General features: G+C 36.1%; 1 protein-coding gene across 2 annotated transcripts in view; it reads left to right on the top strand.

Moving 5' to 3' along the window:
- Hectd2 (HECT domain E3 ubiquitin protein ligase 2) overlaps positions 1-20,410 on the top strand; it is a 69,996-nt gene that overhangs the window by 31,644 nt on the left and 17,942 nt on the right. For both annotated transcript variants that reach the window (XM_085693814.2, XM_085693812.2), the window contains exons 4-11: positions 690-792; positions 1,119-1,208; positions 3,410-3,474; positions 12,800-12,845; positions 14,566-14,675; positions 16,165-16,313; positions 16,913-17,036; positions 19,437-19,533. In XM_085693814.2, coding sequence (XP_085549940.2) covers positions 690-792; positions 1,119-1,208; positions 3,410-3,474; positions 12,800-12,845; positions 14,566-14,675; positions 16,165-16,313; positions 16,913-17,036; positions 19,437-19,533 — 784 coding nt within the window. The remainder of the gene's footprint in view (positions 1-689; positions 793-1,118; positions 1,209-3,409; positions 3,475-12,799; positions 12,846-14,565; positions 14,676-16,164; positions 16,314-16,912; positions 17,037-19,436; positions 19,534-20,410) is intronic.

Genomic DNA, 20,410 nt, shown 5'->3' with positions numbered 1-20,410 from the left:
ACACACACACACACACACACGAATTCATCTACTGCGTAGCCAGACTGTAAAAGCTGTAACATCACTCTGAATTTGAAACACTGAAGTGAGAATGGGAAAGTCAGAGCTCCAGAAGCTGGACTGTGAAGGAAACGGGAAACATGAGGGTGCACATCAGTAGTTCTAGCACTCAGAAGCCTGAGGCAGGAGCACCCCAAACTTGAGTCCAGCATGGACTACAGAACAAGACTCTCTTGGGGGAAAAAAAAACTTAAAAAAAAAAAGAACTTTCAAAAAAATAGGTAAATGAAAAACATTAAAGCTGAATTTATATTTTAATACAATTAAGAACTATATATTTATATACTAACTTTTTTCGAGACAGTGTTTTTCTGTGTAGCTTTGGAGCCTGTCCTGGAACTCGCTCAGTAGCCCTGGCTGTCCTGGAACTTGCTTTGTAGACCAGGATGGCTTTGAACTCACAGAGATCTGCCTGCTTCTACCTCCCAAGTGCTGAGATTAAAGGCTTGCACCACCACCACCTGATTTGTATGCTAATTTTATATCAACTATAACAATTTATGTTGCTTTTATTATTTAGAATTATGTAATGACTTTCATTTTTAAAAAAGAAATGCTGTTTTATCTGGATGATGTTTCTCTCCACTTATGGTTAATATATGGTTTTGTTTGTTTTACTTTGTTTTTAGGGAAGATTTAGAAAAAGCTGAATCAACAGGAAATTGGAAATCAGTACATGCTTTTTATATAACAGCATTTGATTCCTTCACAGAATTAAATGCTGCGTTTAAGGTAATGTATAAAAGATACTTTCCATTCACTTAGAATTTCAAATAAAAAAATAATACTCCATTTTATAGTCAGTATTGACTTAAACAGTGTATGTTTTTCAATTATATGTATCAAAATATTATGTGATTTAGTAAATATTTATTTCACTATTAATGCTGGTTTCTTTCAATTTTTAAAAAAGTTATCAAAACCTTTCTTATGAGCTCATTTACTTTCTTGGATCATCAGACAAGATTTGTTGAGATTATAAAAAAGTATGGTTCAGATAGTATTAAGAACAAACTATGAAATATCAAACATATTTAATTCTTTAATTGAATTTGCAGAAAGATGTCACTGCCTCATTTAATACAATTGAGGACTCTGGGGTTAATGCTAATTTGGTGAATGCTGTATTTGATGCCTTACTTAACACTGTAAGTATTGTTTATGGACATATCCCTGTGGTGTAACTTTATGCTGTTATTTATTGTACAACTCTTTTATTTTTTAAAAAGTATTTATTTTGATTTTTAATTTATGTGTATGTCTGTGTGAATGTATGCTATATGTGTAAGGTGCCTACAGAGGCCGCCAGAGCATACCTGATCCCCGGAGCTGGAATTACAGGTGGTTGTGAACTTCCTGTGTGGGAAGTACTGGGAACTGAACTACCCAGGTCCTCTGGAAGAGGAACAAATGCCCTTGACCACTGAGCCATCCTTCAGCTCCTCTATTTTTGATTTTGTAGCCACTTTGTAATATAATTTGAGTAGACTTTCTGATATAATTTTATGATAAATAGAGTTGAAATTTTCAAAAAATTGAGTTTTTCTTTTTCATTAACTGAAAATGAAACAGAAAATACTTCTTTATCCAATCTGTATTTAGCAGGACTTTCTAAACTCATGTTTCACTTACTCAGGGAAAGGAAGTTGCTTGTGTAATTCTCAAAGTTTAGTTCTGAATCCGTCACAGGAAGTGCTTAACACCATCTCAGATTTCTTGAGTAGAAATTAAGAATTTTCTTAAGTTTGCTAATGTAATTAATTATATACTTTTATTTTCAAAAGTCAAACCAGCCTTTAAAAGTTGGAATAAACTCTACATGGCCAAGGTGTATAATTCTTTTTGTATGTTTTTGTCTCAATTAGCTAATATTTTATTGAGTGTTTTACATCTGTGCTTAAGTGAGATATTGGTCTATACCAGTGATTCTCAACCTTTCTGCAATCCTTTACTACTGTTCCTCATGTTGTAGTAACCCCAGCCATAAAATTATTTTCATTTCTACTTCATAACTATAATTTTGCTACTGTTATGAATCATAATGTAAATATTTTTGGAGATAGAGGTTTACCAAAGGGGCCGTGACCCTCAGGTTAATAATTACTGGTCTGTGCTTTTTTTATGATTTTGTTTGTTTGGGGCATTAGGGTAAAATATTTTTTCTTTTATTTGACTATTTAATTCTGAAGGTCATTCTTGAAAACCTATGTATACATAACATTCATTATACAGACTAAGCAGGTTATACTTAGGGGTGTGTGTGTGTATGATATACATATACACATGTAACAATTAATGAAAAAGAAACCATGCATTTGAAAGTGAGTGAAGAGGGCTATATAGGAGAGTTTGGAGTAAGGAAAGGGAAGGGGAAATTGTAGTGATATTTCATTTGTATTTTAATAAATAAAGCTTGCCTGAAATCAGAATGCAAAACAGCCACACTGGTCAGTCATACAAACCAGGTAGTGGAGGAACTCACCTTTAATCCCAGCAGCCTCACTTGTTAGCCATAGAGGCTGGGTGGGGTGGTGCATACCTTTAATCCCAGCACTAGAGAGGAATATAAAACAGGATGAGACAGAAACTCACTCTCTTTCAGCCTGGAGGTTTCATAAAGGTAAGAGCTCTCTAGTGGCTTGGCTGCTTTTCTTTTCTATCTTCAGGTTGAACCCCAATTTTTGTCTCTGGGTTTTTATTATTCGTGCTACATTGAATGATATAATTATATTGTAATATTAAAATAAAAGAAAAATGTAATTTTTATAGAACATAACTTGATTGCACTTGCTAAATTACCAAGCATGACTTGTTAGGATTAAATGCATCACAAATAGCCAGGTATAATTGTACATACTTATAATCCCAACACTTAAGAAGCTAAGGAAGATTAAAAATTCAAGGCCATCCTGGATTACATACTGAAACCTTTGGCACAAAAAAAGGTATAACTTGAATCTATGTATACATATCCAGAGTATATACCAACCATTTCAAGTTAATAAACACAATACTGTTGAACTTGTGTTCATGATTTTCTCCTCTGAAGGAAAGGAAAATGGATTTGTTTTTTAGTTATATAAGACTGTTGCTGGTCATCAAAGGATCACGTATATATTTCTGCAGATTGTACTCTGCGAATCCCAGAGAGCAACCTCATAATAATCTACATCATTAGTATTCCCTGGAGTTCTCAGATGTGAAATGGATACTGCTGTTCCTAGTGCCATTCTATAGTCACCAAGTCTGCTTGTAACTATCCAGATAGATCTGCAAATAAAATTAATATTAAAAAAATCACAAAATATCCTATCCATTATTTTATCTAATTATTTTCTTTTGCCTCCAGCCTCAAGATATTCAGAAGTCTGTATTGAAGGGAATCATTAACAGCCTATTACGAGAATGGAAAGGGTAATTGTAACTTGCATCTAATCTGTATAGATAACTGAGATACGTATCTCATGTATTCTTAATATATGAATATATTTTACTCTTATGAATATGATAATATATGAATATGTTTTACTCTTAGGAAGTATCTTAGATGTGCTTTAATATTGACATGGATCAGAAAAGAGCATAGAATACTTGAAACAAAGCTGTTTAGTTTACTGAGATTTGTGATTTCTTGGGATCTGTAAATAAGCATAAGGAAATCAATGAATCTTTCAAAGCTGAATGTAAATATTTTTGTGTATAGGCATATGTGCTATGCAAATATAGGATGAGTACTAATCAATAACCTTGCGCTTCTTATAGCCAATAAAATTTTCTCAGAGAATACTTTACTAGCCTTAAAGAAAACTCCTAATACTTGGGAGAAAACTCAGGTAAGCACCTCAGGCCAAACTGGGTCTTGACTACTTCCTGAGCATAACAAAAGCAGAAGACAGGCCCATAGACTCTTCCTGTTGGCTGTGCCTACTGATTCATGTAGGCATAAGTGGCACTGCTACTTTGTTGTAGTACAAGTGGGATGGAAAAGACTTGAGGCAAACGTAGTAGACGAAAAGCCAAGTCCTGAGCATATCACTCATCAGACTTTAGTACCCTCAGAAGTGCCAACGCCTGACTTCTGCCTTTAGTCTAGGGGTCAGTCAAGATCGTGGATTACATATGATTTTATGTCCATGAATCATTTTTAAATTAGAAGGTTCTTTTTAAGCATATGAGACAATGCACTATAGACCTTGAACATGTGAGAAACACTGGTTAGATTTGAAACTAAAAGTCTCCTACAAAACTGATGTTAAAATCAAGATTAACACTGAAAAAAATACTATTTTTCATGATGCCCAAAGTATATTTTCTATAAATATATATATTATGTATATAATATTATGTATTAATCTGAATACAGTTTCTCCTCCCTCTACTCCTCCCAGTTCCTCTCTACTTCTCTCCCTTCTAGATCCACTCCCTTTCTGACCCTCATTAGAAAATAACAGACTTCTAGGAGATGACAGCCAAACATAACAAAATAAATTATATTATGATAAAACAAAAACCATAATATTGAAGTTGGACCAGCCACACCAATAAAAAAAGAGCCAAAAGAGAAGGCACATGAATCAGAGATCCATTCCTCTACACATTCAGGACTCATCATAAAAGCACTGAACTGAAGGATACAGTTTGTATGCAGAGGACTTGGTGCACAAATATGTGGGCTCTGTGATTGCTCCTTCAGTCTCTGAATTCTTATGAGCTTTGCTCAGTTGTTTTAGAGGACCTGGTTCCCCTGGTGTCCTCCGTACCCTTTGTCTCCTGCACCCCTTTTGCCTTCCCTTCCATGGGGTTCTCTGAATTCTGAGGAGAGGGATTTAATGGAAACATTTTGTTTAGAGCTGTGTTTCAAGGTCTCTCTCACTATGTGTAGTAGCTGGCTGTGGGTCTGTGTATTTATTCCTATCCGCTGAAAGAGGAAGCTTCTCTGATGATGGCTGAATAAGGCACCAACCTATGAGAATATCATTAGGAGTTATTTTATTGTTCTTTTTTTAAAAAAGGGGAAAAAAAGACAAGTAGTATTTGGTTTTACCCTATGTCTCTGAACTATCTGGTATCTGGTTCTTGGTTAAGGCCCATCCAATACCAGGTATGGTGGATTGGGACTTAAGTCAAATCTGACATCAGTTGGTTACTCCCACAAGGTTTGTAACAAAGGCTTTATTTTTGAGTTGGTGTTTAGGTTTCTTTTTTGGTAGCCTGCAGAGTACCGTCCTATGTCACAGACACTAGAACATGCGGGTAAAGTTTGTGTAGACACCAGCTTGACCTTTCTGGGTTCAGTGAATTGTTTAGATGTTGTCTTCAGCAATGGGACCTTGCTGTCAGTTTGTGGAGAACAGCCTATTGTCCTGGAAAGAGTTTGGGTTGTTTGGGAATGTCCATGGAACCCTTTCAGCAAACAATTCAATTAGATGAAACCTAGTCCTGTCACTGGAAGCTTTGTTCAGTGACAAGAGATGGCCAGTAGCAATTCCTTTCATCTCTCTCATTACTTAGAGACTTCATTGGTATCACCTTCATATATTACAGGAAGTTTCTACTGCATACTGCCCCTCAATGCCCTTCAATTCTAGCTGTCTCTCCCCCATTTCCTCTCCTAAACCCATTACCCCACCCCCTTCCCACCCGATCCTCCTGTTCTCATCCCCTGCCCCCACTCCAGTCCACCTGTAAAATCTGTTCTATTTTCCCCTCTCAGGGAGATCCAGTGTCCCCCTAGTCCTTTCCTCTATATTTAACCTCTCTGGGTCTACAGATTATAACTTGGTTATTGTTTATTTAGTGGCTAATATCCAGATATAAGCTAATACAGACCATATTTATCTTTCTAGGTCTGGGTTACCTCACTCAGAGTGGTTTTTTCCATTTGCCTGCATATTTCATGATATCATTTCAAATGGCCAAGTAATATTCCATTGTTATACAACTGTACATTTTCTTTATCCATTCTTCTGTTGAGGAACCAAGCTGTTTCCAGTTTCTAGCTATTATGAATGTGGTTTAACAAATGTCCCTGTGGTAGGATGGGTATCAGTCTAAGAGTTGCATGACTGGATCTTGAGGTAGATCAATTCCCATCTTTCCGAGGAACTGTTTTCCTCAGTCATACTGATTTCCATAGTGGCTGTACAAGATTGCACTCCCACCAGCGATGGAGGCATGTTCTCCTTACTCCACATCCTCGCCAGAATGAGCTGTCACTTGTTTTATTAATATTAGCCATGCTGACAGGTGTAAGATGAAGTCCCAAAGAAGTTTTGATTTGTGTTTCCTTAATGACTAAAGATATTGAATATTTCTTTTAAGTATTTCTCAGCTGTTAGGGTTTCCTCTGTTGATAATTCTGTTTAGATCTGTACACAATTTTTTAAATTGGATTGTTTTTCATATTTTTCTTGAGTGCTTTATATATTTTAGTATTACTATTGGAAGTGGGGCTAGTAAAAATCTTTTCCCATTCTGTAGACTACCACTTTATCTCAATGAAAGTGCCCTTTGCCTTATAGAAGCTTTCCAGTTTCATAAGATAGTATTTATTAATCATTGATCTTAATGCCTGTGACATGAGTGCTTTGTTCTGGAAGTCTTCTCTTGTACCAGTGAGTTAAGGCCATTCCCCACTTTCTATTCTACTAGGTTCAGTGTACCTGATTTTATGTTGAGTTCTTTGATCCATTTAGAATTGCATTTTGTGTAGAGTATTAAGTATGGCTGTATTTCCATCCTTCTACAAGCAGCCATTCAGTGTGACTAGCACTGTTTGTTGAAGATGCTGCCTTTTTTCTAGTAGGTATTTCTGGATTCTTTATCAAATATCAGGTGTCCATAGGTGTATAGGTTTATGTATAGGTCTTCAATTTGATTCCATTGATTAACATGTTTGTTTTTATGCCAATTCCATGTGGTTTTTATTACTATTGCTTTGTAGTATAATTTGAGATCAGGAATGGTGAGACCTCCTGCAGTTCCTTTATTGTTTGGGATTGTTTAAGCTATCTTTAGTTTTTCTGTTGGGGGGGTTGTGTTTCCATACAACGTAGAGAATTGTCCTTTTGAAGAATTGTATTGGAATATTAATGGGGATTGCTTTGAATCTGTATATTGCTTTTGTTAGGATGACCATTTCTCACTATATTAATCCTACCAATCCATGAGCATGAGGACATCTTTCCATCTTTTGATATCTTAAATTTCTTTCTTCAAAGATTTGATGTTTTTACCATACAAGACCGTCCCCTGCTTGGTTAGAGTTATCACCAAGATATTTTATATTATTTGAGGCTATTGTGAAAGGTGTTATTTCCCTGATTTCTTTCTCAGACTGTTTGTCTCAGACTTGTGTATAGGAGGGCTACTGATTTTTGTGCATTAATTTTGTATCCAGCTACTTTGCTAGAAGTATTTATTTTTGGTCTGAAGTCTATTTTGTTAGATATTCAAATGGCTACACTAGCTTGTTTCTTAGGTCCATTTGTTTGGAATATCTTTTCTACCCTTTATCTGAAGTAATATCTATCTTTGATGTTGAGGTGTGTTTCTCAGATACAGCAAAAGAATGAGTCCTGTTTTTGCATTCATTCTGTTAGTCTGTTGTCTTTTTACTGGGGGATTGTGACCAGTGTTATTTTTTTCCTTTTTTACTGTTTTTATTGAGCCATGCATTTTTCTCCATTCTCTTCCTTTCCTCTCCCCTCCCCCTCTACCATCTCCCATGGTCTTCATGCTCCCAGTTTACTCCAGAGATCTTGTCTTTTTCTACTTCCCATGTAGATTAGATCCATGTATGTCTTTCTTAGAGTCCTCATTGTTATCTAGGTTCTCTAGGGTTGTGAATTATAGACTGGTTTTCTTTGCTTTTTCTCTAAAAGCCACTTATGAGTGAGTAGATACGATATTTGTCTTTCTGGGTCTGAGTTACCTCACTCAATTTGATGTTTTCTAGATCCATCCATTTGACTGTAAATTTCAAAATGTCGTTATTTTTTCTGTTTTGTAGTACTTCACTGTGTAAATGTATCATATTTTCCTTATCCATTCTTCAGTCGAGGGGCATTTAGGTTGTTTCCAGGTTCTGGCTATGACAAACAATGCTGCTATGAACGTAGTTGAGCACATGTCCTTGTGGTATGATTGAGCATCCTTTGGATATATACCCAAAAGTGGTATTGCTAGATATTGAGGTAGGTTCTTTCCTAATTTTCTGAGAAATTGCCATACTGATATCCAAACAGGCTGTACCAGCTTGCATTCCCACCAGCAATGCAGGAGTGTTCCCTTTACCCCACAACCTCTCTGGCATAAGTTGTCGTCAGTGTTTTTTATCTTGGCCATTCTTACAGGTATAAGATGGAATCTCAGAGTTGTTCTGATTTATTTCTCTGATGACTAAGGATGTTGAAAATTTCCTTAAGTGTCTTTCAGCCATTTTATATTCCTCTGTTGAGAGTTCTCTGTTGAGGTCTGTACCCCATTTTTTATTGGATTATTTGTTCTTTTGATGATCAATTTCTTGAGTTCTTTGTATATTTTGGAGATCAGCCCTCTGTCTGATGTGGGGTTAGTGAAGATCTTTTCCCATTCTGTAGGCTGTCGTTTTGTCTTGTTGACCACGTTCTTTGCTTTGCAGAAGCTTTTCAGTTTCAGGAGGTCCCATTTATTAATTGTCTCTCTTAGTGTCTGTGCTACTGGGGTTATATTTAGGAAGTGGTCTCCTGTGCCAATGTGTTCAAGTGTACTTCCCACTTTCTCTTCTATAGGGTTCAGTGTGGCTGGCTTTATGTTGAGGTCTTTGATCCATTTGGACTTGAGTTTTGTGCATGGTGATAGATATGGATCTATTTTCATTCTTCTTCTACATGTTGATATCCAGTTATGTCAGCACCATTTATTAAATATGCTTTCTTTTTTCCATTTGATATTTTCTTATTCTTTGTCAAAAATCAGCCGTTCGAAGGGTATGGATTAATATCCGGGTCTTCTATTCAGTTCCATTGTTCCTCCTGTCTGTTCTTATGCCAATACCAGGCTGTTTTCAGTACTGTATCTCTGTAGTAGAGTTTGGAGTCAGGGATTGTGATGACTCCAGAAGTTCTTTTATTGTATAGGATTGTTTTGACTATCCTGGGTTTTTTGCTTTTCCATATGAACTTGAATACTGTTCTTTTGAGGTCTGTGAAGAATTTTGCTGGGATTTTGATGGGCATTGCATTGAATCTGTAGATTGCTTTTGGTAAGATTGCCATTTTTACTATGTTAATTCTACCTACCCAAGAGCATAGGAGATCTTTCCACCTTCTGGTGTCTTCTTCAATTTCTTTCTTCAACGATTTAAAGTTCTTGTCATACAAGTCTTCCACTTGTTTGGTTAGATAGAGTTACTCCGAGATATTTTATGCTATTTGTGGCTATTGTAAAGGGTGTTGTTTCTCTGATTTCTTTCCCAGACATTTTATCATCTGTGTACAGGAGGGCTACTGAATTTTTTGAGTTAATCTTGTATCCTGCTACATTACTGAAAGTGTTTATGAATCATAGAAGTTCCTTGGTAGAATTTTTGGGATCACTTATGTAAACTATCATATCATCAACAAACAGTGAGAGTTTTACTTTCTATTTGTACCCCCTTGATTTCCTTTTGGTGTCTTATTGCTCTAGCTAGGACCTCAAGAACTATATTAAATAGATAATGGAGAGAGTGAACAACCTTGTCTTGTTCCTGATTTCAGTGGAATCACTGGGAGTTTTTCTCCGTGTAGTTTGATGTTGGCTGTTGGCTTGCTGTATATTGCCTTTATTATGTTTAGGTATGTTCCTTGTATCCCTGCTCTCTCCAAGACCTTTATCATGTAGGGATGTTGTATTTTGTCATAAGCTTTTTCGGCATCTAATGAGATGATCATGTGGTTTTTATTTTTCAGTTTGTTTATATTGTGGATTACGTTGACAGATTTTCGTATGTTGAACCATCCCTGTGTCTCTGGGGTGAAGCTGACTTGATCATGGTGGATGATGTTTCTGATGTGTTCTTGGATTCAATTTGCCAGTATTTTATTGGGTATTTTTGCATCAATGTTCATGAGTGAGATTGGTCTGTAATTCTCTTTCATAGTAATGTCTTTATGTGATTTGGGTGTCAGGGTAATTGTAGCCTCATAAAAAGAGTTTGGCAATGTTCTGTTTACCTATTGTGTGGAAAAATTTGAGTAGTATTGGTATTATTTCTTCTTTGAAAAATCTTATAGAATTCTGAGCTGATATTATCTGGTCCTGGGCTTTTGTTGGTTGGGAGACTTTTGATGACTGTTTCTATTTCTTCAGCAGTTATAGGTCTGTTTAATTTGCTTATCTGGTCTTGGTTTAATTTTGGTAAGTGATATTTATCCAGAAAGTTGTCCATTTTCTTTAAGTTTTGCAATTTTGTGAAGTACGGGTTTTCGAAATATGACCTGATGATTCTCTGTATTACCTCTGTGTCTGTTGTTATGTCCCCCTTTTCATTTCTGATTTTGATAATTTGGATATTCTCTCTCTGCTTCTTGGTTAGTTTGGATAAAGGTTTGCCTATTTTGTTGATTTTCTCGAAGAACCAACTCTTTGTCTCATTGATTCTCTGTATTGTTTTCTTTGTTTCTATTTTGTTGATTTCAGCTCTCAACTTGATTATTTCCTGCCGTCTAGTTCTCTTAGGTGAGCTTGCTTTTTTTTTTTAAATCAAACCCAATATTTTTTTTAACCAAACCCAACATTTTTTTTTAACCAAACCCAATTTATTTTTTGTTTTAAAGTTTTCAAATATTCTGTCGATTCACTAGTATGGGATTTTTCCAGCTTCTTTATATAGGCATTTAGTGCTATGAACTTTCCTCTTAACACTGCTTTCATTGTGTCCCATAAATTTGGGTATGTTGTGTGATCATTTTCATTGGATTTTAGGAAGTCTTTAATTTCTCCCTTTATTTCTTCCTTGACCCGTTGATGATTCAGGTGAGCATTGTTTAATTTGTGTTTGTGGGTTTTCTGGAATCAGTATTACTGTTGACTTCTAGTTTTAAAGCATCGTGATCTGATAAGGTACATTGAGTTATTCCAATATTTTTGTATTTGTTGAGGTTTGTTTTGTTACTGAGTATGTGGTCAGTTTTTGAGAAGGTCCCATGAGGTGCTGAGAAGGTGTATTCTTCTCTGTTTGGATGGAATAACTGTGGATGTCTGCTGAGTCCATCTGAGTCATAGCTTCTGTTAGTTCCCTTATTTCTCTGTTCATTTTTTGTCTGACTGACCTGTTCAGTGGTGAGAGTTGGGTGTTGAAGTCTCCCTCCCACTATTAGTGTGTGGGGTTTAATGTATGATTTAAGCTTTAGAAGTGCTTCTTTTATATATGAGGATGCCCTTGTATTTGGGGCATAGATGTTCAGTATTGAAATTTCCTCTTAATGGATTTTTCCTGTGACTAATATGAAATGACCTTCTTTGTCTCTTTTGATTGATTTGAGCTTGAAGTCTATTTTGTTAGATATTAGGATAACTACACCTGCTTGTTTCTTAGGTCCATTTGATTGGTACAGTTTTTTCCAACCCTTTACTCTGAGACATGTCTGTCTTTGAGATTGAGATGTGTGACCTGGCTCAGACTTACTTACTCAGAGGTCCCAGACTCGCGCCCAGACCCACAGGGATCCTGGCTTTGGTCTGTTCCCTTGAAGGTTCCAGATTCACATCTGAACCCTCAGTGGTCTCTGGCTCTGGCTCACTCACTCAGCAGTTACTCCCCTGTATCTGTTCCAGTGGAGATTGCTGACTCTGGACCAGGTCGCTGGCTCAGTCCTGGTCCACCAGTTTATTCCTATTATTCTTATGCTTTGTGTTTTCATAGTGTTCCAGCTTCCCCGGGATGTTTTTGTCAGGAGGTTTTTGTTTTTGTTTTTGATTAACTCTTTAGCTGATGTTTTCATTTTCCCTGTTGTATCTTCAACACCTGGAATTCTTTCTTCTATCTCTTATATTCAGTTGGCAAAGCTTGGTTCTGTAGTTCATATTTAATTCTTAAAATTTGTACTTCCAGAATTCCCTCAGTTTGGGTATTCTTTATTGATTCCACTTCCATTTTCAGATTATTTAATAATTTTATTCATTTCCTGCCACTGTTTGTTTTTTCATAGATTTCTTTAAGAGATTTATTCATTTCCTCACCCTGTTTGTATTTTCCTGGATTTCTTTTAGGGATTTAGTAATTTCCTCTTTAAAGAATTCTGTCATCTTCATGCTGACAGTTTTAGGATCATTTTCTTATGTTTAGCTATGTTTGGAAATTCAGGATCTGCTTATTGCAGTTTCTGACACTTCTGTCACTTCAGGAATGGCCTGTAAGCAGAAGCACATTTTCTTCCTTTAATGTATAGATAAATATTAAGTAAAAATAATCTGTGTTAAACACAATATATTTTAAATTGCTGACTATTTGTTAGACTTTTAACCATTTCCATAGTTAGTCTTTTACCTTAACATGCTATAGCTTTCTGAGGAATTTGAGTTTTAGGGGTACTCAGGACTAGCCTATTTCCCAGAATACTAGAGATGTGTTATTGTCTCAGTAAGAATAATGCCTGTGAATTTAAATTCATTTTGGCTTCTTAGTTCTTGGAAAACCATGTAATGGTCATGTCTTTGTTAGATACTATGAAATTAAATGGTCATTTGTAATCAGTCATGCATGTTCCTTTTTCAGCCCTCGAACAAAAGATGATCTTAGAGCATATTTTATATTGTTACAGGTAAGTGAGAATTGTTGAATTCATGTCAGTCTGCATGTACAAATTAAATGTGATAGCAGATAACTATTACTTGTCAATCATATTAATACTCTTTAGAATAATAGTTACTTGCAACCCAAAGACTAACATTGTAACAAACACAGAGAAGCTAAATTATGTGAGGACTTAAATTATTAGTGAGGTTTTGCCTACTTTCCATGGTGTCTAGGAACAGACAGAATGGATGTTCTTCCCTCTTATTCAGACTCTTTCCTTTGTACTAACTGGAATAGGCTACAGAACTTCCCCATGTTCTCGGTTTCTAAGTTGTCTGTATTGTTCCCTAGTGTTCATTAGAATTCTGATAGAAACATCAAAGTTGTTACTATTTGTTCTAAGGCAAAACGATACTTGCTTCCTCATGAGAGAGATGCAGATTCAAAAATATAAAAAGCAAATTTTTATTTTTAATTGTTTGTGGAAAACTCTATTATTTAACATATTTGCATCATTCTTCATAATTTACCAAGTTGTCCAGCTATATTAACTCATTTAAAAGTAGAAAATATTAAGCATTTAATTCAGTATTATGATATTACCAGTATCATATTCAATAAAAGAAACATGGGAAGCAAAAAAAAAATGGGAAGGGAGAATAACCAAGAAAGATAAAGGAAATAAATGAGAAAAGCATCAAAACTAGAAGAAAAAGCAGAGAGAAAAGCTGCAAAACAACACTGTGAAGCTCAGTTGTCTTGGAGGAGTGTGTTAGTCAGCCGTCAGCTCTGCTCACACATCAATCACCCTTTCCCAGAGCTGTGGCTGGAGTAAGATCAGCACCAAGTTCACTCCTGTTCATCAGTTTTGAAAAAGAGTGTTCTTTTATCATTATCACAATTGGATCAATTTTTAAGGATTTATTTTTACATTTTATTTGGCATGTGTACATGCTACATGTGTTGAGGGCCCATGAAGGCTAGTCACATGCCCTGGAACTAGCATTGTACACAGTTGTGGGTTCTGAAACCAAACTCAGATCCTCTGGAAGGGCAACAGGCACTCTAAATCACCAGGCCATCTCCCCAGCCAGCACCTGATTTTAATAATAGTTACTTTAACAGACGTTTCTGAGATGTACACTGTAATAAAGCATCAGCTTTTTGAAAGATAAATGTGGGCCTGGCTTTGCTGTGAGAACTCTTGCAGTCCTTTGACACGGAAAAGTTGTCAGAGGACACGCTAGTTCTTTGTGATGTGGGCAGCGGATCATTTCCCAGTGCAGAAGCTTCATAGCTAGCTTTACATGGTGTTCCTTTTTAAAGCCAGAAAACCCATATTATTCTGTTGTTATTTAATTGGATAATAGTGATTCCCAGTATTTATGAAAGATAAACCTAAGTGCTTATGTTTTCTTTTTTAAAGCTCAAAACAACTCTTGAGGTAGACAATGTTTCCATCTTTCAGCTGAGGAAATTGAGAATTAAAGTTTTAAAACCATGCTAATGACACACAGCTGATGTGGTAGGATCACCCTCAGACCCAGATTTGCTGTAATTCCAAAGCCTGTGCCTTGTACTGCAGCAGAACCAGTCTTGCTTAAATAAATAACAAATCACTAATTTTTAAAGAACTGCAGAAACTCAAATGTAGCTTCCTGAATTTGACACTTAAAACTCTTTAAGCTTTATGGGTTTCCTTGTTAACACAATTGTAACACAGTTATCTTTAATATCTTTTTCAGAATCCTCAATTTAATATCACATCTACATACGTCATCTATGCTCATTTGCTACGACAGATAGCTACCCTAGTGGAAGCTGACCACCATTTCCTAGTTCACTGGCTTAAAAAGTAAACCTTCTGCAATGCTAAGACATTTCAGTCTCTCAGTTTTCAATGTGATATTACTAATTTTGTGATAAGCTACTGTAAACCTTTACCATATTTGAATGTTTTGAAGATTTTTAGGAATGATGTTCATACTTTGAAATGTTTCAAAAGCCAGTTATGAAATATATGATTTAGTAATACATAAAAGATAGATAAAAATCTATTTTTAATCTAAGTAATAATGTTTTTGTGAAAATTCTTGTAAATATCTATCATTTGCAACTTTTCTGTGGCACATTTCTTTTTTTTGTACAGTTCAACTGGATTTGTTCACTCATTGTTTTATTGTATATCTTTTTATTTCTTCTCTGTTTATTATCACATCTTATTATTTGTGTGATGCTTTCTCTTTGCCTTATGAAAAATACAAGATTGCAGAAGCACATTACTTCTTCCCCTCAGAAGTGTGTTTACATTAACAGACTTTTCTCTGTGGTAGATAAAAACTAAAAGGGCGAAATATTTCCACCATGCGAGCTCAGTGCAGTCAGTTGTCATTCTTCACACTAGCTGTGTTCGCAAAGTCACCGTCAGCGAGGAACCTGCAGACGCCACCGAGCCTTTGCTCAGGGGCCTCTGTACAGTTCTGTCTGCTCACCAAGCATCCACTTTATGAGTGCTAATACTTGACTTCATTCCATGTAAGTTCATTGGTTAAATTGAAGTCATGACGGTTGCACTATAAACCATGCCAGTATGGCTGTAACACACACACATTTTCTTTATACAACACATGACATCCTTCTTGTTCATTGGAGCTAGTCAGCACTTAATTATTACACTGTAGGATTTGAGTTTTTGCTTTTGGTTTTTGAGACAGGCTCTCACTCTGTACCTCAGGCTGGTCTAGATCTTACCATGTATCCCAATGGACTGCTAATTCACAATCCCTCTGTCTCAGCCTCCCAATTATAGGGATTACAGGTATATACTGCTATGCGAAAAAAAATCACAAAAAAAATGAAAAATATGTTACTAGACTGTAGAAAGGACACTGGGTTCCAGCATGAGAACCGATGCGCGTGTTATAGCTCTGCCTTGCTGGCCCTCATTCGTGCATGCCAGACGACTCCACGTCCTCACTGTTGATTTATGTCCACAAACAACCATGCAAGCTCAAATGCTGACCTGTGGTGTACGGGATAAATGTTAGCATACAGGTTAGTCTTCAAGTGCAGGATCTGTGAATCATGAAACTGACTAAACACTGAAAGCTTAAAGTTACATTAATGACACTGCAGTAATCTGAGTGTTTATTTCTTACTTGAGAAGCAGTACCCATGGTAGGGTTTTATATCTTTTGAAATGTTGTCAACTTAATAAATATAATTTGAGAGAATGAATAGTCTATATTCTGTGTGCATAGGATATAGTTTGATCTCTAGAAAAAATATTTTGACAAAATAAGAAATGAAAATTTTGATTGAAATTATTTCAAAATCTTTGCCAGATTATCCCAGAAGAAATTCAAACAGCTGGTAGAGAGGTTGCTACAGTTTGTTTCTCTGCGTCTGTTTCCTGCGAAGCCAGAAGAGTTCCCACCTCTGACAAAGTGTTCCTGGTGGATCCCATCAGCCTCCAAAGTGCTGGCTTTGCTCAGTAGGTGTCAGCTGGTCTCTGGCCCTCACTAGTCTCGGGAGAAATAGCAGGGTATACCTTAAGTATCTCTGAGTGCTAGGGAGGCAGCTTTAACTTGTAAACCATTATTTTGAAGAAAAAATTACTTCCTGTTTTGTTTATGAATTTTACATTATATAATTTTTAATTTAAATTTTTTAAATTAAAAAAATTTATAAAGCTAGGGAAAGTTTTGTTTCTCCAGTATTTTATATTATGGTCTTAAGTACATATGATCCATTAAGTACTAATTCCTGAGGAAACATGAACTCCCACTAATTACGGAGGACTCCTACAAGAGACAACACTGGTGGAGAAATGGTGATTAGGTGACCATCTGCACTCTAAACATTTTTGTGATCCTCATCATCCTTTTTTTTTTAAGTAAGAAATAGCTGCATTTTGACCACAGTGTTAAAAATGGCCGTTTTTGTTGGAACTGCAAAGCAGGAGTTTAAGTTAAAGCTGCAAAGCAGGAGTTTAAGTTACAGCTAGCCAGTAGATGCTAAACAATGTGTTTATTGTTAGACTGGATCACTACATGTTGGAAAGGAGCGCTACATGAGAATTTATCTTCACAGATACTGCCAACAATTTGGTTCATCCTCCCCTTATTCCTTACACTGATTTCTATAATTCTACCTTGGATCACATTGATCTCATGGAAGAGTATCATACTTGGCAGAGCTTTGGAAATTCTCACAGGTATGGTCAACAAAATTTCTCTAACAGAGTGTTATTTTTTTTAAAAAACTGGATTTTAAGTTTTTATTATACATAATATAATTCCTGTACATATAAACATATACATAGCTTTAAAATATCATTGTGTCTGTCAAAACGGGTTTATTTTTGGTACATTTTGAGTTTATACACTTGTTAATATAGTTTTGTTTTAGTTAATAACGTCTTTTTAAGAACAGGAGAGGTCTTCCCCTAGGTACGCGGTCTCTTGGAGCTTAGTATTCTATGCTCAAGGGCAGCTTACATAATTTTTTCTCTAAAGTATCAGAAGATAAATATTTTCAGTTCTGCGAACAATACATGTTTCTATTTTAGCATGAAACAGTCCTAAACAATACCTAAGTGAATGGCTATGACTGTTCCGGATGACTTTACACAAACTGCTGATGAGCCATCTTGTCTTGGAGGCCATAGTATACCAGTGCTTAATCTAACTCATTATCACACACATATGGCCACTGATACACATCCGCTTCTTCTCCCTCAGTCTTCACCCAAATAGTGACTTTGAATTACTTATAGAAATAATAGAAAGGAAGAGAAAGGAGCTTCACAGTTTAATGCAATAGGTTTTCAGAATGTGTAGCAAAATTCTTGAGTTCTCTATACTTTTTATCCACATTTGGATTAAATTATCAATCCTATCTCAAATGTAATTTATTTCCCAAACATAAAATATCCAGGAGACTTTTCTTAAGAAGATGAAGAGATGTAATTATAGATATAAATAACTCAGAGAGCTCAGATATACACATGGATTGATTCAGCTTTCCAGGAATTCTACCAGAATTGACCGAAAATTTATAATGGCCCTCTGATCAAATCTCAGTGCAATATGAACTATCAAAACTGGAAATGATTTTTTTCTAAAGACTATAATCAATCTGAGGAATATTTTCTTGGTAGAGTTTCTCTTACCAAGACTTTTCTTTCTATTTTAACATAATTGTGACCATAAAACAGCTAAGAGTTGCACTGTTTCCTTGACAACTTTTAATACAGAGCTCCTTCCAGTCGCAGGGCAGCATACCAGCAGTGTGCCCCACACCAGCAGTGTGCCCCACACCAGCAGTGTGCCCCGCACCAGCAGTGTGCCCCACACCAGCAGTGTGCCCCACACCAGCAGTGTGCCCCACAGTGTTCCAGGTGATCCTGGCTGCCATTGGCAGTCAGCTGGGATCTAGAATGGGATCTGGATCTCAGAGCAAGTCACTACTGACCGTGGGCTGTTTATCTGGGTACTTCATGCACATACACATAGTATTTTCTTTTCATGTACCAAAATGACGAAGGTTGAGAAGCACTGTTTTAAAGTATATAATGAAACCAACATATATCCTTTTTAAGTTCATTGTATTTTCTTTTATTTCCAAACTTTCGGTTAGCATTAATCATTCAGTTACTACTATTATTAGTAGTAGTTAAACTAGTTACTGAACAAGTTTGGTTTATTATCAATTTGTAGTCAGAGACAAAGCTGTCCGATGTTCAGTACATCGGGCTGTCCCTTCTTTCTCATGTCTTCTTTGCAACCAGTGGCTGCAGATAGACCACCTACTGTGTTCAGGTGGAGAACAGCTAATATCGAGGGTTTCATTGCACTTCTGCCGCTGAGCTCTACCCCAGCACACACAGCAGCCCCTTCTGATGGGAGTCTACCTCCCAAACTATCGCTGCTGCCATATTCATTCTTTCCACGTGCATTTATGTCTGTGTGCATTGTGGCTTGCATAGTATAAGACTTAACTCTGACCTGGGAGCCAAGTTATTTCCATATTCTTTGATAACAATTTATATCTTTATAAGTCCATGCATTTCATATTTTTATACCATTAAATATAGTACTTACCAACATTTTTCTAACTTTTTATTCTATTGCTCTTAAATTTATGACTCCTTTTTGTATGCTATTATTGCTGTATTTTCTCACTTCTGATTTTAACACATCAGAAATAGTTCTTGGATATTAAATTTTATATTCATTTGAACATGTAAATATTCTGTCCTATTTCTCCACCATCAACACTTTTGCCTCCTTACCCTGCTGTTGGCCATGTTTTTCACAGATGATAGTATAGGTGGCTCTGAAAATGGAAACGATTTGTGTGAATGGTGTCAGTGACTAGCACACATTTAGAAAGTTAGCTGCGGCTTCCTACAGGGAATTGAGGCACTGCACTTTCAGGAATGATGCATTTTTCATGGGTTTATGGATATAAAATCATGCACATAAATTTTTTTGTAAATGGTAAAGCACCACACAAAAGTAATGTTTTATATTGCAAGGTACCTTAGGTTCCCTTAGTGTAATTTTGCTAAAAATGCACCATTTTGCTTTTTCTGTTTTCGCTTGTTGAGCAGGTTTTCCTTCTGTCAGTACCCATTCGTTATTTCTATAACTGCAAAAAAAGTCATTATTCAGAGAGACTCAGAACAACAGATGATAAGCATCGCAAGGGTAAGCCGGTTATGAAACCTATTTGTGCTGACTGTAATCAATACCGTAAATAGTAAATAAGTTAAATGTCTTGTGATTGTTTTAGTGTAATCAGGATTTGTTAAAAATATAATCTGTGTTATTACCCCACATGGTAACCCTGTTCACAATATGGGAGATGGAACACTCTCATCTAACCAGCTTCCGATTACATTATAAATACAGCAGAAATGTTTCTGATAGACCCAGATTTGAGGAGCTTGTTGGAATTCATTTTGTATAGAGCTCCTATTCCAGGTAGCTAGAGAAATATCACTGGAAACCATGGTGAGACCAGGAGGGCCTTAACACAAATCACTCACACTATAACATTCTCTGGAGTTCATGAAAACCAGAAACAACCAAGACATTAGATGCTACAATCCTAAGTATATGTCTAAAGGACTAAGAAATATGCACAAAGAAAGGGAAAGTTTTTTTTAATTGCTTCTCAATACATGGGAAACACACAGAAAGTAGGACAGACTTTTGGAAAATTGTAGAACAAAATGAAGTTTACCCCTGGGCCTCAGTACTGCCTACCACTGTGTTCATTGTAGCGCAGGAAGTGCCCAGACTGTCCATCCTCACACCTGTGCATCTCAAGCTCCTGCCGTGTAACAAGACTGTATGCACTTTTCAAAACCAAAGAGAAGCTTGGCTGTAGTCTTCTTAAAGTATAAAGAAAAACACAGAATAGGAAGAAATGATTTCCATGTTTTGTTCAAAAGTATAAAAACAAAGTATAAATTTTGATATTTCAAAATATAAAAATAAGAATAATTTATTCAGCAACTTAGTTCCCTGAATTTTTTTTTTCTGTCACAGACAAGGACAAAGGTTTTGGTGCCTGATAAGC

The sequence above is a fragment of the Myodes glareolus genome, chromosome 7 (assembly GCF_982192425.1).
Source record: "Myodes glareolus chromosome 7, mMyoGla1.1, whole genome shotgun sequence".
Lineage (NCBI taxonomy): Eukaryota > Metazoa > Chordata > Mammalia > Rodentia > Cricetidae > Myodes > Myodes glareolus.
This window is presented reverse-complemented; position numbering and strand designations above follow the sequence as displayed.